This window comes from Oryza sativa, chromosome 3, assembly GCF_034140825.1.
Source record: "Oryza sativa Japonica Group chromosome 3, ASM3414082v1".
Taxonomy (NCBI): domain Eukaryota; kingdom Viridiplantae; phylum Streptophyta; class Magnoliopsida; order Poales; family Poaceae; genus Oryza; species Oryza sativa.
The window spans coordinates 22,557,699-22,574,697 of NC_089037.1; the positions used below are offsets into that span (position 1 = coordinate 22,557,699).

The 16,999-nt window shown below is 47.4% G+C and overlaps 1 protein-coding gene and 1 pseudogene across 1 annotated transcript; both read left to right on the forward strand.

The window, feature by feature from the left end:
* The first annotated feature begins 1,731 nt into the window (after positions 1–1,731).
* LOC9268542 (transcriptional regulator DEF1) lies at positions 1,732–4,213 on the forward strand. Its single transcript, XM_015774885.3, has one exon. The coding sequence runs from the start codon at positions 1,749–1,751 to the stop codon at positions 4,005–4,007; it is 2,259 nt and encodes a 752-aa protein (XP_015630371.1). The 5' UTR covers positions 1,732–1,748; the 3' UTR covers positions 4,008–4,213.
* Positions 4,214–8,889: 4,676 nt separating this feature from the next.
* Positions 8,890–10,508, forward strand: LOC107277743 (uncharacterized; annotated as a pseudogene).
* The last annotated feature ends 6,491 nt before the right edge of the window (positions 10,509–16,999 follow it).

A 16,999-nucleotide genomic window follows, 5' to 3' on the forward strand; every position in this document is an offset into this window, starting at 1 on the left:
GAAAACCATTTCACCTGATATGGGTGCTTATATTTACGGGTAATTATTTTTCTAGTAGTAGCTAGTAGGTGATACACGTGTAGTTAGGGAGGCACCTATAGTGATTTCGTCAATCTTAAAATATTCTAGCACAATTTGTCGGAGGTGCTCACCGATGGTGACTTCCTTAATCGTCTTTTATATGTGTTCATAGGGGTAGGATGTGCATGTGTATAGGTAAATGTGGTCAAAATTCATTTGCAAAATATCAAGAATTTAGCAAATTAAATATTCCACGGGCCAGGTCCAACCGAGCTAATCCAAAGGGAAAAAGTATATCGAAGGTCCTTTATGTTGTCATCGGATTATAAAATCGTCCTCCAAATACAAAACTAATATATGGCATCCCTAATCTTACAAAACCGAATCACTTTAGGCAGTTTTAACTCCGGTTCCGACGTGGCAGCTGAGTAAACATCAGACCCACGTGGACCCCACATGTCAGCCTCTTCTCTTCCCCCCTTTTTCTTTTCTTTCTTCTCTTTTTTTTTTCTCTTTTCTCCTTTGTTGCTTGCGTGTTTTGACCGAGGGAGAGAGGACCACCGGGGATTGAAGGGAAAACGACGTGCAACAGGGAGCGGCGCGGCTGGCGGCCGGCAGGGTAGGGCAGCGGCATAGCATGTCCACGATCTTGCGCCTCCCGCCCACCACCATGCTTCGGATTGTCTCTGATACGAGGCCGACGAAGGAAAAGCCATCGTAGAGGATAAAGAGGGCCGAGGGCGGGGAAGGCGATGGAGGCGGCCCTGGGGCAAAAGTCAGCGAAGTGGGGCAGCCCTTGAGGAGGATGTGGCACGCGGCCGGGAAGTGGAGCACGCTGGGGACGCAGCAAAGAGGTTTCGGATGGCTCCGCGAAGTTTCCCATCGCCGCCGTAAGTTGCTCATAGGTGAACACCCCCTTGACCGGAAATGGTGGGGCTGCGCTGCTGCTATGGGGATTCGACTGCGTCGGTCGAGGCATCTCCTCCGGCGGCGACACCGACCTCGATCTGGCGGTGACATCGACTCGACGCCGGCGGCTAAGGTGTGGAGGGCGTCTCGACCTCAATCAAGCCGACGCCAATCTCCGCCGCTCCTTCCTCGTCGGCCGCGCTGACATCTTCCCCACCACATCGATGATGCCACCGCCGCCGCATCGGCCCTCATCTCTGCCGCGCTCCTCCCCCGCCAATCGTTGGCCGCACCGGCCCTCCCCTCCGCCGTGCTGCCCGCACCACCGTGCGTCGCCGCCTCACCCCGATGACGACACGTGATCACGGCAATGGTGCCGCACGGCACACGGAGGAGGAGGGAAGGTAGACGACCGCCGCGGCCATCCGCGCGACGGCAGCTATCGGCAACGCCGTTTGTCGCATGTACCTCCTCTTCGCCGCGCTCCTCCCCCGCCAGCCGCCGGCCACGCCGACCCTCCTCCCCACCGCATCAAAGACGCTGTCGCCATGACGAAATGTGATGTACTTTTTCCAATCCAAAATCCGGGCTGAAATGTAGCCTGCCAGACCAATCGTGGGAAGCGGCCCAGAAAGGCCTAGGCCCAGTCAAGGCAGCTGATCCTTCAAATCAAATCTAATCCACCACAAACGACTCCAATTCTAATCGTGATGAATTGTGCCCTAATCCTGATCCTATCCGCCTCGGACTGTTCGCGGCCGCGTGCGTATATATAAACCGCGTCGGCTTCCCACCGGCCGCAGCAAGAATCGATCGCGATGGAGATTATGCAACAGCTCGCCGCCGCCGCCACCGCCACCGCCACCGCCACGGCAACGCCCCTGTGCCTTCCTGAACCCCCTCCGACGGCGATGACGACGGCGCAGGTGGAGGCCGCCATCGCGACGCTGCACGGCAAGAAGCAGGGCCTCCGCGAGGCCTACGACAGCCTCGTCCTCCACTCGCCCATCCCCCTCCCCTTCCGCTGGTCCGACCTCGACTCCCACCTCTCCTCCCTCCAGTCCTCCATCCACGCCCGCTTCAGCCAGCTGCAGGCCCTCCAGGCTTCCCGCCCCGCGCCCCCCGCCGCCGCCGCCGCGAGCCACGACGAGGACGTCGAGATGGAGGACGTCCAGGAACAGGGAGAGGACGAGGTGATGGCGCCTCCGTCTACGGTGCAGGTCAAGGAGGAGCCTGTGGAGGCGGCGGCATGCGCGTCGAATACCGCCGGCGAGCGTGCCGGTGTCGGGCAAGATGGGTTCGTTCGACCCGGCGGGATGGCGGCGGCGAAGATGGCGTCTCCGTCAAAGGTGCAGGTCAAGGAGGAACCCGTGGAGGTGAGTCCATCTCCTCCGGCCGGCGCCACGGGTCTTACGGCGGCGGCATGCGCGAGCATGGACGCCCCGAGACTAACCGACGTCTGCAAGCGCGCCGGCGGTGGCGGCGGCCAAGGTTTGTGCGCGCGAAACGGTAGTGGTACAGCGCAGTCACCCCCGATCCCTAGTTGCCCTGTGCTCCAGCAGCAGCACACGGCCGGCGCCCCGAACGGCAGCCACCCTGTGCTACGGCAACACGCCGCTAACGCCATGAACGCCGGCCACTCGGCCGCGTTCCGGCCGCAGCAGCACATGGGTAAACCCCGGGACACGTGTGACTTGCGGAAGGCCGCCGCACCGAACACCGGAGATCGCCTGCCGCTGCAATGGCGGCAGCAGCGCGTGCACGCTAATCTCACGTGCCCCTTGCCGCCACCGGTGGTCGCGGGCTCCTCCTCCTCGCCGCCACAGCAGCGCGTGGGCGTGTTCCCCTCGCCAACGCCGCAGATCGTGGGCTCCTCGCCGCCGCCGCCATCACAGGCGCGCGTGGGAGAGGCTAATGTAACGAACCCATCGCGGCAGCAGTTCACAGCTAGCGCGCCACACGCGGGCGATGGCCAGCTCCAGAAGCGGCCGCCGTGGCAGCGGCTGCAGCGCGTGGGCGTGGCTAATCCCATGAACGCCGGTGACCTGCCGCCCCAGAAGCCGCACTTCACGGCCAACGCAAGAAACGCCGGAGAACACCCGTTCCAGGAGCAGCAGCAGCCGCCGCCCGTGGCCAAACCCACGGACGCCGCCGCCGGTGACCTGCTTCCTCAGCAGAAGCAGTTGATGGCCAACGCACCAAACGCCGGAGAACACTTGCTCCCGGAGCAACAGAAGCAGCAGCCCGTGACAGCTGCAAAACCCGCGAACGCGCCGCCTCTGCAGCACGCGGCGAACGCCACCAACCCAGCCGTTCTCCGGCGGCAGCGGCAGCGGCAGTGGGTTCGACTTCGACCACCGACCGCCACTAACCTGCCGCAAACGAAGCAGGAGCAGCATCATCTGTTCATGGCTGACGACGGCGCCAACGCCCGCAATCCCCTGTCGCCGCCGCCGCCGTGCGGCATGGCCAAACCCCCCAACTCCGGTGACCCGCTGACGGATCAGAACAATCAGCAGCTCATGGCGAACACCCACTCTGCCCCTACACCGGTTTCCACACCATTGGTTGCATCGAACCAGAGTGAATCATCAGCCATGACGACGACGACGACGACGAACAGCAACCAAAACTCCGGCGGCGGTCGCACCGGCCCGCAACCCGTAGCGGCCGGCGCTGCTCCAAATCCGGCCGGCAACCAGCAGCAAGGGCAGCGGAAAGGTGGTGCAAACAGGCGAGGCGGACGAGGCCAAGGCAACAAGAACAACAACGTTGCTAATACCAATATTAGCAACATGAGCAAGGTGATTGGCAAGGGCAACAAGGGGCAGGGCAATGGAAACCCCCAGCTCAACAAGAATGGGAACCCCCAGTTCAACAAGAACGTGCCGGGTGATCATCACCAGAAGAACAAGAATGCAGGGCAGCTTTGCTACAGGTGCGGGTGCAGGGGGCACTGGTCGCGCATCTGCCGCACTCCTGAGCATCTGGTGAAGCTTTATCAGCAGGACAGAAAGGCCAAACTGCAAGCAGGAGCGAATACGAATACGGTTTATGTGGGAGCCATGACGGATTAGGGGTTATAAGATGGGTACATTGATTATATATCTTTGTGCGTGTAGCATACCCATTTTCGAGTTATCTTAATGTTATCGTACTAGACATGCTTTTCGTGTTTCCTACAGCATTTCCCCCCCTCAAATTCTTAGTTACAGTTATGTTATCGGTTTTTATGTTAGATCTATATTCTAGTATCATTTTATTCTGGTAAAATTTGATATAAGACATCATAGTGTTGTGTCATTTGCCATAACACACTTAAAAAAAATGTTTGTTTGTTTGTTTTTGTGTGTGTCCCCTGGCCACATGACACTTTGTTTTGGTGGTAATGTGCTAAAACACTACAACTACTCCATCCAGTTCAAATTACTTGTGATTCTACATATGTCCAAAGTTGAATATATCTATCTTTCACAATCAATTTTGAAATTCATACATTCTTATGACATGCAAATTACATATTACTCCTATGAAAGTATTTTTCATGATGCATCTAAAAGCATAAATTTTATGATGTTTGACCATATAAACTTCTAGACTCCATGGCTCCGAATCTCCTTCCGGTGCCCTACGTCTCAGGGGATTACACACGGTGGCCTCCACCCTTGCCGACAACTACTGGGTAAGGGACATCCGTGGCGCCCTCATTGTCCTTGTCATCTCCCAATTCTTGATGGTCTAGGATGTGGGTGCTTCCTACCTAGCTCTCTCCGGGAACTGGAGACTGTCTTGTATGGTGTTGGACGGGCAACCAGTGCTACTCAGCCCGCTCGCCCTATCATGCTTTATTGCTGGGCAACTCCCCTTTCCTTGCACCGAACTGCTGTGGCAGGCTGAGGGCCCTGCCAAGTGCAAGTTGTTACTTTGGCTTGCATTCCAGCAACGCTGCTGGATGGCAGACCTTCTGCAGAAGCGTGGCATTGACGGCCACTCGGCCTGCCCCTTTTGCGCGAAGAAACTTGAAACGCCGAATCACATCCTTCTCGATTGTGTGTTCGCTCACCAAGTCTAGCTGGCCTGGGCTCGCTCCTTCCCGTGGCGACACTCTTCAGGGCTGGTGGTCATATGCTAGGGTCTACTTGCCTGAGCACCTTCACAAGGGCTTCGACTTTCTGTTCCTATCCTGACAGCTTTGGAAGGAGTGGAACGTCAGGGTTTTTGATTCTTCCCTTTCGCTGGTCTAGGTGGTGTTGGGGTCCATCCTCCAAGAGGACCATCTCTGGTCTTTAGCTAGTGCCGCTTTGTTTGGGGATTTGTTGGGAGGATAGGGGGTTCCTTTTCGCATCTTTCCCTCTGTCTAGGAGCAACAGCTTTAGTTTTATCTTTTCCTTTTTGTTTGCCCCTGCAGTCCCTTCCTTGTAACTTGGCAAGAGCCGGTCCGGCCCATTGCGTTGTAATGTCAAATTCTAGAAATTAATGGTCAAAAGTACAAATATTTGACTTAGGACAAGATTAAAACAACAACTAATTTGAAACGAAGGTCAGTATTATTTTTAACATGTTTCGGCTCAACTAGAGAAATAAATTTTTGGAAAGGACGCTTTTATCACCATGGCGTGTAGCAGCGAAGCAGCCTCATGGAGGTCGAGATCAACATTGACATTACAATTTAAAGAAAGTCATTTGCTGATATTTTGCTGATACTTACAATAGACTTTGCAGGAGAAGAATGCAAAAAGAAATATGCCCAACAATACTGATGGTGCCCAGAGTTTCATTTCATAAAAAGATTGTGCCATAATTTACTTCCATACCGAGCCAGCTCTTCTGAATCCTTTGGCCACAGCTTTGTATTCAGACTGTATTTGATCGAGAGACTGTTGGTTCTTTTTATAGCAGCAGGAAATCAAGTTGGTTCCAAGGCATAGGCGCACTACATGTCCATTGATTAATCTGCGTTTCGTAAAAAAAAAAAAAGCCAAAGAGTTAATCTGTGATCAGAAATACCAGCCCAGTCAGCGTTTGAACAGGCTGCCTTCTCTGAATAGTAAGCCTAGCACAAGCTATAATCTTTAGAGATCAGCAAGATCAGTTATGTAGCCGACCAGTACAGTAACTTGTAAACACTGAAATACTTTTATTAACTGAGTAATTCTGAGTATTTTAATATCTCAGATCCTGAATGTCTGAAACCACAAAGTCCACAATACTTAGCTAATAACTTGTCTGAACATGACATATGATGATAGGAGCTGCAATGCAATCAGTTTGGCAAATTGCATACCAATCCTCTGTAGCAGATCATTCATAATTTGGTATAGGAGTATATACTTCTTTTGGGTCAAGTTCACAGTTCACACCACCTCCAGGTTTGCGTATTTGTTTCAAAGCCCAGAATATATGACAGCTTCCCTGTAGCCTTGAGGGCAAACAGCCAAACATGGCTGTAATTTGCTGAATTAGTGCAGTGTCAGATTCTGCATATTTTTTTTCAGAAACTGGGCATATTCTGTAGATGAAGTAACAATAACAATATGATTCACATAGACAAGGTCACAAGGATATAAGTGGTGACAGCATATTGATGGAAGATAAAGAGAGAAGTTTCAGTTTTGGTTTGTGTAAAGCCCAACTCCTGCAACTCAGTATCCAGTTTATTTCCATACAACTCATCTAGTTTCCATAGGTGTGTTGAGTGAGCAGGACCAATGAAACCAGGTGGTTATTGCATATATACATCTTCACAAAGGTCACACAGCAGAAAAGAAGAAACTATAGCATAAATTTTGGCTAAAGATCAGCCATGCAAAACTACTGCTGGCGATAATATTAGTCACTGTAGCAGGTCTGACAACCGGACTAAAGGTGTCGTCAACAGGAAGAGGATTTTGATGCCTCTAGGGGATATCCTCTCGTTGTTTACATGTCACTCAAATGGTTATAAAAAAATTGGAAAAAAAAATTAAGAAGATGTATTAATATGTGATATATCACTCCACAAACATGCAAGTAAAAATTCAACTTCTACATCTCGCAACGAAAAAAACAAATTTGACTCTGAATATACATTAACTAGCTGCGGTTCAATTTGTTTTTTTCGTTACGAGATGTAGAAGTTGAATTTGAACTTGTATATTTGTGAAGTGTTATATCACATGTTAATACACCTTTCTAATTTTTTTCAAATTTTTTATAACCATTTAAGTGACATACAAAGAACGAGGGGATATCCCCTCGAGGGATTAAAACAGTTTCCCTCGTCAACACATCATAGTCCACACTGTATCCATGGCTTCTTAGCGGATAACGCACATTATTCTGCAGTCTTTGTCTGCTCCTCACACAATACAGGTTTACGTGCAGGTTGGTTGTCTGAAGATGAAGTCGTTGCTGATAAGGTAAGTTGCAGTTAGCAAGGCCTCATCCGAAAAGCGAACAGGAAGAGATGTGCTAGAAGAGTTAGCCTAGTCTATGCAATGTGTATGTGGGCAACACACACTGACACACGATGTGAATCTGTGCAAGTTTCAGAAAGAATTTGTGCAATCTTCAGGTCAACATCGAACCATCAGTCTGAATTGAGCAGATTTTACTATTTAGAAATCTCTGAACATATGTTTGAAACTGAAATTGAATGAACGTACACTCAATGCTCAACATCAGACCTATTCTTGAAGAGATATCTGGATCCATGTGAATCTGCTAAAATCATCAATATCAGTATGTCTGGTCCCTTCTATTTTATTAGAGAGAATCCATTATATGCCACTGACTTTGTCAGACGTCTATAATTTATCACTGACTTTGTCACATTCTACAATATGCCATCGACCTTTGCTTAACTTTTACGATTTATCATCGTTGTCCGGTTAGCCTCCGTTCGCACTGTTCATTTTTGTCCAAATGACCAAAATACCCCTAGAACAAAAATTTCCAAAATTTGGATAAAATTATCAAAATATCATATTATTAACATAAGCTTGTAAGCATCCAAAATTTGGCCAAAAACTTAAAATCTGACATTTCAGAATTTTTATCCAAAATTTGAAAGTTTTTGTCCTAGGGGTATTTTTGGTCATTTTGACAAATTTATACAGTACTAACGAAGACTATCCGGATGGCGATGGTAAATCGTAGAAGTTAAGCAAAAGTCGATGGCATATTGTAGAACGTGATAAAGTCAGTGGCAAATCGTAGACGTGTGATAAAGTCAGTGGCATATAATAGATTATCTCATTTTATTACTGTCCTCTGAAGTAAACAAAACAATTGTGTCCCGGTAGCACAACAGGGTCCTGTTTGAAAATACTGTAAGCAACTCTAATAGTGTCCTGTTTAGTAATCATGGATACAATCCTTCAAAGATTCAGGAATTGGCATGCATCAGAGAGGCACCTTCAGTATGGACAAAATGCTCTTAACATCTTCTCCATAACATAGCGACCCTCTATCAATATCTCAAGGCATGCAGTCAGCTTTGCAAAACTTCAGTGAGTGAAAGCATTTGCAAGTTGAAGATCAGTTTCTTTTCTTTTCCACAATTTCTGCATATTTACCTCCCTGATTAATTTCTTCAGTCCCAATCAGCATTGATACAGCAGCTGTCATTGGTCAGAGACTGCAATTCAAGATATTGGCACTTGTTGATAAATAAATTTACTCTATAAGTAACATCCGAATTAAAAAAAAAAAAGGACATTGCCCCTTCAGTTTGATTGTCTTCAAACTTAACAGCACTTGCCCATCAATTTTCTTCTTTTACAAATAATTCCTTCAAAAATAAGAAGGCGTATGACCAGCACCAGTTTAAATCAAATTCCTAACAAGTATCCCCAAAAGTATCCCCAAAAAAGAAGCCCGCTGCTCGCGCGGCAGCGCGCGTGAGACAGACGCTGTCTCACGCTGACGTCAGCGCCCCCAATAAATTCAAATCCCACCTTACTGGAAACATCCCACGCGCGCATCCTCCTCTCCTCTCCTCTCGACCAAGATTTCCCCCAAAACCCTAGAAATCCCCAGGCGGCGGCGCGGCGCGGCGCGCGATCGGGAGTTCCAGGCGACGATGGCGGGCGCGGATGGGCTCCCTCCCGGCCTCAGGTTCGACCCCAGCGACGACGAGCTCGTCTCCCGCTACCTCCTCCGTCGCATCCAGCAGAAGCCCCTCCCGCTCGACGGCGTCATCGTGGATGCCGATCCCCTGAGCGTGCCGCCATGGACGCCTCTTGCGGATCACACCCGAGGCGACGAGGCCTTCTTCTTCGCGGGGGCACGCGCCAAGAATGGCAAGGGAAAGCGACAGAAGCGAACCGTGGAGGGCGGAGGGTTCTGGCAGGGGCAGCGGATGGCCGTGGATGGCGAGCGGCTGGTCGTCCCAGGCGACGGTGGAGGCGGCGTCGACGGCAGCGGCGGCGGCGGCCTGGAGATCACGTGGCGCAAGTATGTGCTGAGCTTCTTCGCCGAGGGTGAACAGGGCAGCTCGGGCTGGGTTATGCACGAGTACGCCGTCACGTCGTCGGCTGACCTCGCCTCGTCGCCGCTCCGGCTGTACCGCGTCAGGTTCAGAAGCGCAAGAGGGAGCCGCAGTGTCTGGACTCCCACGATGATGAAGACGGCGGCGATCAAGAACGCGCGGCTCCCCGGCGCGGCGTGGCTCTTCCTGCAGCCGACGGCACCGACCAGGGCTCCTATGGCGTGATCGACGGGGAACCTTCGCTGGTGTCACATTGTCTTCCCGATCAGATCGTTCCCCCAGCAGAAGAAGCTGATGCCACTGCTGGTGCAGTCGACGAGGAGCGCTGGTCGCCACCACAGCCCGCTTCCCCTACTGCTGCTCTGGTGAAGCAGAACTCCTACGACCTGATGGTCATTTCGTCACTGCTGTTTTCTGATCTTCCCGACAGAATCGATGACGATGACCTGTCTGTGTCGCAAACAGAGGGCACCGAGCTGTCCGAGCAGGGCTCCTCCGGCGTGATCGACGACGATTATTGGCGGGTGTTCCATGGACTTTCCGACCTGATCGCGCTGCCAGCATAGGAAGCCGATGCCACCGGTGGTGCAGAGAGAGAAGAGATCGCTCTGCTCGACGAGGAGCGCTGCCCGCAACCACAGCCCGCTCCTCCTACTGATGCTCTAGTGCCACCACTGCAGGGCCAGAACTCCTACGACGTGATGGCCGATTCGTCACTGCTATTTGCTGATCTTCCCGGGAGAATCGATGACGATGAGCTACAGCGATCTCTGCGTGTGTCGGACATGCCTGACCTGTTCTTGTCGCAGACAGAGGAAGCCGGTGCCGGTGGTGGTGGTGGCGCAGCTCCAGTGCTGAACAAGCAGAGTAACTCCTCACCTTTGGGCGTCATGGACAGCGAGGTGCCGATTGTGTTGTCTGATCTAGAGTTCCCAGAGAGCATTGATGAAGTGCTTAGCTACATTGACTTCGCCACGGATGACTGCCTCGATTTCGACATGGACGAGCTGTTTTCCGATATGCCAGCAGACTAGCGCCCTGCAGAGAGCAAGTGATCAACGCTGACATTGTCCTCTTAGCAAGAGATCAGTTCTTATTCCTCTGTAGTGCAGTACTGCAGTCTGTGCAGCGGCTAGAAGTTTAGGAGTTTTGTGAATCTGTCCTGGAATTACCTGTATTTATTAGTTCATTAGTTGAATTAAATGTAACATGTGATTTATTAGTTGAGATTGCTGTTGATTGGTATGAATTCAATGTAAGTAACATCCATGTACAATGAGTGGTGCACATTCAATAAAGCTCTGTCATTCAAATTCAGAACAGAGTACATTAGTTTATACTGAAAGTCTGAAACTCAGGTTTTGTTCTCCTACACTGTATGGATATAAGCGACCAACATGATGTGATCCCTTCAGGACACAGCATGGATGTAATCCTTCACAAATTGACAACATGCTCCAAAAGAGCATTTTTCAGATTCACCATGAGCAATGCTTATAAAACATGCACCGTTGCTACTGAATTATTGACTGCAGTGATACATGCAACAAAAAGACCCATCATCACTCATCACAGGCATTTCGACCTCAATGGATGACATATGAATATATGATACGATTTCAGATAATATAGAACAAACATTCAGACCATATCCTTTTATTTGCACTAGCGATGTCACCTATAACATGAGTGCCACCGGCACCCTGGCATTTTTCTTGCATCGAATTACAGAACCAACATGCTAGCTGCAGAACAGAGCTGCAGTTCCCTTAAATTATGTCAGATACCAGGATGTATATTGACAATGCAAGTTCATCTTACATTATATTTACATTTACTAAAGACTGCACAAAAGGAAAACATGTAGCATATTCAAGAATCTACAACAACTTTGTTGGCCCCAATGCAAGAGATAATGATTCCTTCAAAACTGAACTGCAAACTGAGGTCCTGTGGAAGTGCTGGTTCTTGAAACAGAATGAGAAAAATTCTGGTGGATCCTATCCTCTTACCACATCTAGTACCAGCAGTGGTTTTACATTGTACAGGGATATGCTCCACTTGGTCTCATGTATCTTACCAGCAGCACTTGTGCTGAGTTTTTTTTATATGAAGAAGGTTCAATATGTTGAGATTTGCGTGTCGAAAAGCCATATTATTGTGCACCTTCCACAGATTGTGGGAGCAGGCGGCAAAGCATACAGACAAGCCAGGTTGAAGGTGATCCTGAGATGTTTCTGCCAGGTTGAAGGTGTCAACATATTGTCGGATATTTTTGCTGATTGTTGCTTGCTTGTATAGATCTGCAGGTTCAGTTGCCCAGGCAGAAACTGCAGTGAGGGTCCGATGACCGTTGTTTGTGGACTCTGTTTCCATTAGTGTTTAGTCTGTCACTAAAGACTAGCCACATGAAAATTATGCAAGTATTTGGGATTGGTTTGTCCCAAGTTTGGCTGGGGGACGGGAATCAGAAGACTGGAGGACTGAAGATCATACCAGACGCTGGTTGCTTTTGTTTCAATCTGGGCACAAAAATGTAATCTGTCAACTTGGGTAGTTTTGTTTTGGCTGGCTCAGGGTTCATAGAATAGATTTTGAGGGTGTGGTCTGTTTCAGTAATTGCCTGTTCACTCTGTCTGTCCCAGACCCTCTATGCCTAGCCCTCTCTCTTGCTGTCTCTTTTTTTTTTTAACCTCTTCTTCCTTTTATTTGTAAGAACTCTGATTGTCATTTCTGGTAATGGAAATGGGGGCCATGCAGCCCTTGATAAAAAAAAAGAAAGATAAAGACTGCCAGTTTCTATAGTGTGCCGTGATACTGATATGTGTGCAGATTATAAGCCGCGGCTGTTGTGGTTCCTGCGGAGGTAAGGATGAAGGCCCTCTCATCTGGTCTCTCATGTTGAAGTTGGTGATCAGCTAAGGTGTCCATAAGGAATTGAAGTTCAAGCTGAGCTTGTCTGGATACTGAATTGGACTGTGCGTAAATCAATGGCCCACATATTGTTTATGAACTGGGAAGATACTGGGCAATTGATGTTTGTGGGAAAGGTGGCGAGCATTCGGAAAGATGTATGAAAGCAACCTGCTTCAGTCCAGTGATCTCTCCAGAATTGAACTGACTGGCCATTACCCACTGAGACCTTTGTTGAAGCACTCACTGATTCCACCACCCCACAGATTGTCTTCCAAACTGGTGTATCATCTGATCTTGTTTTTAACAGCATCTGACCCTACAAATATTGAGATTGTAGCCACTGTAAACAAGGATTGGATGAACCGGAGAGCAGTTCATGCAGCTCAGCAAGGTTCATTGATTTACAAGTATCTTCCCAGTTCATTGACCAAAATATGAACTGAAGTATTGTCTACAATTAAACAAACATAAAGCCATATTAAGGGTAAGACAGTAGACAAAAAAATAGTTGTTAGAATTTGAATAAATTGAACATCTAAGGCAGAAGAAGCCACACCCCCACTAATTCAATTCACTGATAAAACTGAAGCATTACCATCATGGGATGGCCAGTAGTTCATCTTGCTCGCTTTGTGGTATCATGGAGGATGAGACTATGATCCATTTAGCCAAAGCGTGTCAATTCTTCATCAATAGACGGCAAATCGTATTCTCATAATTTGGCCTGGATAGAAAGATCCAATTGGCACAATCTGTCCAACAAAGATTGGTGGTATGCACCGGTAAGGGAGCAATCCAAAGAAGATAGAAGATTAATCCATGGATAACTAATTAGGACCTGACAGAATGTATAGAAAGAAAGGGCTCGAATAATGTTTCAACAACATATTATTATTAGGGAGGAGATTAGCTAGGGGGAATAAAACTAGGAACGAATATTTCTAGCTGTTATTTTTCTTAGTTGTTGCATCTATTTCTTCCAAATTGTAACTAAGAACCTCTATGACTGTGTATGTTTCTTTCTGTTCTTCTTAATTGAATAGGCAGAGCTCCTGCTGTTTTTTATTTTTAGAAGGGAAAATCATATGATGGTTTCCAACATGATAACAAAATGCAGTACCAATTAACTAGTGCACGATCTAGCAAGGCCAGGTTTTCCCAAGGTAACAGTAGGCTGGAAACGAAGGGGAGGCTACCTTTCGGAGAGCGCTGGGGTTGGGTGCATTGCTTGACAACCCACCATGGTTGTTCAAGCTCCAATTGTTCACCGCCAGAGACCTTGCCCCTTCCAGTCCGTAGAGTTGGAGAAGGACAGGGCGGCACTGGCGGTCCGGCGCTGTGGTTGGAGCAGAGAGGGTTGGACTCGATGGACAGCGAGGTCCCGTCTGCGCCGCACCATTCCCGCCGCCGCTAGGTCGATGCGCGGCGAGCCGCCGGCCCGCCGCGTCGCACCACACCGCGCTGCCATGAGCTAGAGTGGTGTATCCACCCCTCAGAAGTTAGAATCCAGGATGGTCACGCTGTCTCTCGTCCCGGTGGCGCTCTCCCCTCGAGCGGTGCGGTGCAGACTGCGGAGGACGGCGCGCCGGCGCGGTGGCTCACTGGCAGGGGGGTTAACGACGAGTGGCTTCTTGTCCGTGGAGTCATGTTTCTATGGGCTTTTCATGGACCGGGCCCAAACAAATAAAAAATGAAGGAATAAGTTCACTATGGGTTCCTCAAATTATCGTTGAGTCTGAAATTTGTCCCTGGACCGCAAAACCGCATACAATGTATCCCCCAACTTTACAAAACCAATGCAAACGAGGTCCCTCAACAATATTGTCTCCAGATTTGATTGACATGACACATACGTGGCTCTTTTGATTAGGTTTTTGTCTCACGTGACATTGACATGACGCATACACGACAGTTTGGTCCAATCTGAACATGTTCTTTGGGCATCCACAATGTGCATGTAAAAATGACCTTAGGATTAAAGTAATATTTATGTTCTCACTTTATGCATTGGGAGAAAATAAAAGGAGAAAAAGTTGCTATGGACAACCTTAAGCTTAAGGCTACGCCATAAGGAATAAAAAAAAATCATTTTATACCTTTGTAACATCCATATTGGTTTTTGAATCCTGCATATTAAAGGTTAAAAATATTTTTTTATGTGGGTCCTACCTTAAGGTTGAGAAAAGATCATAAACATTGTAGCATATGTTATAAGTGAAAGACCATATGATTGTGGGTCCCACCTTATGGTCTATATCTCTACTATTATAAAAATTGAAGATGTTTTTTTATACTTTGGTACGTTATTCGTGTATGAGTCGGTTTCTAAGTTCGTTCGTTTTTGGAAATACATATCCGTATTTGAGTCGGTTTTTAAATTCATTCTCTTTTGGAATTACAAAAGGAGTTGTATAAGAAATCTCTTAAAAAAACTCGCATGCTAACCTGATATGATCAGACTTCTAACTGCAGCTCATAATTTTCTAAAAGCATATATATGCGAATTCCCACAGAGAATTTCACTTTAACTAAAACGTATAATGATAATAGATTAAAATAGCTTGCAACGCACGGGTATTTGTTCTACTGCACTTAAACATTGAGGATGTCCTTAAGGCACCAAGATAGTGCTTTTTTTTTCATTAATGGACCGTGTAACTGCGGTAAATAAGTAATTCTGTCCCGCGCGGAGGTGGTGTGGCGGGAGATGCTGGTGGCGAGTTGAGCCCGTGGCATAGCAGCCTCACGACGGAGGCTACGAGGTTGGCCTTCATGGCCCTCACCGGCGCTCGTGCCGCAGTGCACGGGAACACAACTTTGGCGATCAAGCACCTTTGCGGTGGTTCTTCCTGGCACCGGCGTGGCGGGATCTTGTTGCCCATTGACTCCATGGAAAGGTTGCAGTTCCGTTACTGGTTCAAGTATATACTGCCTCTTTATTTTTATTTTAATGTATGATGCCATTGATTTTTTTTTCAACTTTGACCATTCGTAATTTTCAAAAGAATATGTAATTATCATTTATTTTATTGTGACTTGATTCATCATCAAATGTTATTTAAGCGTGGTATAAATATTTTCATATTTACACAAAATTTTTAAATAAAACGTATGGTCAAACGATAATAAAAAAGTCAACGGTGTCATACATTAAAATCGGAGGGAGTAACATGCATGTAGGGGGAGAAATCGTAAGGTAGAACCCACATAGCAAATCGAGTTAATTAGATCATGTTATTATAAATTTATCTATTTTGAAAAATATCATCATCATTCATTTATTTGAAAAGATGCCACCACAAACCTCCCAAAATCATATCCATGCCATGCCATATGTCTGAGTGTTTTGAAGCGTTTTTTGTCCATCTTTATTTCATATTTTGACCAAATTGCCCCCATGTTCCTCCATCCATTTGCATTCATGTCGAAACATGAATTCGGCAATAATAAAAGGGATAGCGCACGAGATCTAAAAGTGGATGGATGCGGAGACAAAGGATTTAGACAGGTTCAGGCCCTCTCAATGAGAGGTAATACCCTACTCCTGATTGGGGATTTGAATCCGCCGGGTGTATTAGATCTGACGATCATATGTGCTCATGCCCCCTAGAGGGCCTCCTGCCCACCTTATATAGGATGTGGGGCAAGATTACAAGATACAAACCTTAACCAATACGGTATCGGTTTCCTAAATCTAGTTTACAATATTATCAAACCAGGACTTTAGGCCGTTCCATAATATACAAGGAAACGTAATACCCAAGTCATGATCTGTTACATATTCTATAGATATAAGTTATCCCCTATATCTAGTCGGATAACCATGCCGTGTGGGTATGGGGTACCCATAATCTCCACAGTAGCCCCTGAGACCTTCACAGTCAAAAAGATAATCTTCTCTTGAACTAGATTATTCCAAAGCCAAGTGCTTTAACCATCTTTGCCATAATCTCCCGAATACTTTTACCAAATCCAAAGATTGTGAAGGGCTGAAAAATAATTGAATGTAAATTTATGTGCATCGAGTAGATGCACCTAATAGGTGTAGCCCCCGACCATGTGGTTAGTTGAACAAACCAAGCATATAGTCAAGGAATAAATAATCCAACCAACCGAGTGGTTTTTAATAATTATAGTCAACCAAGTGACTTGATATCAATATATAGCATATGCGGTGCGAATCCCCAAATAACATAGCCCAGATGATATACCGACTGCTTTGTAAAAATTGATGCGAGCAACCTAAAGTTGACTACATCATTGAAAATTCACATAGCAAAACAGCTATAAAAAAGCTTGAATGCTGTGAATAAAGAAATTTCCAAAGTATTGGGCATAAGCCATGCGCACACTGCTTCAACAGATGTGCTTAAGTCCCTAAAAGACACATGGTTTTACCACGCCTGGAAATATACGGCATATGTGGTGTAAAATCCGAGTAAATAAACTCATAAAGGATTTACCAACCGCCTAGAAAATGACCATAATATATAATCAGCCTAAGCCATAATATTGGTCAATAAAAATGCACACTTACGTGGCAAAAAGCAATGATATTGTATCCAATCAATTGCTTAAAAACCCAAACATCACCTTGACTTATATAAAAAAGTCAGCGGGGCAACTATATAAAGCTTTGCTGTTTGATACCTTTTAAGATGCATTGTACCAACTCCTAAAAAG

What these genes read in the sequence shown, in the direction of transcription:
- LOC9268542 (XM_015774885.3), top strand. Translation starts at nt 1,749, where the DNA reads ATGGAGATTATGCAACAGCTCGCCGCCGCCGCCACCGCCACCGCCACC.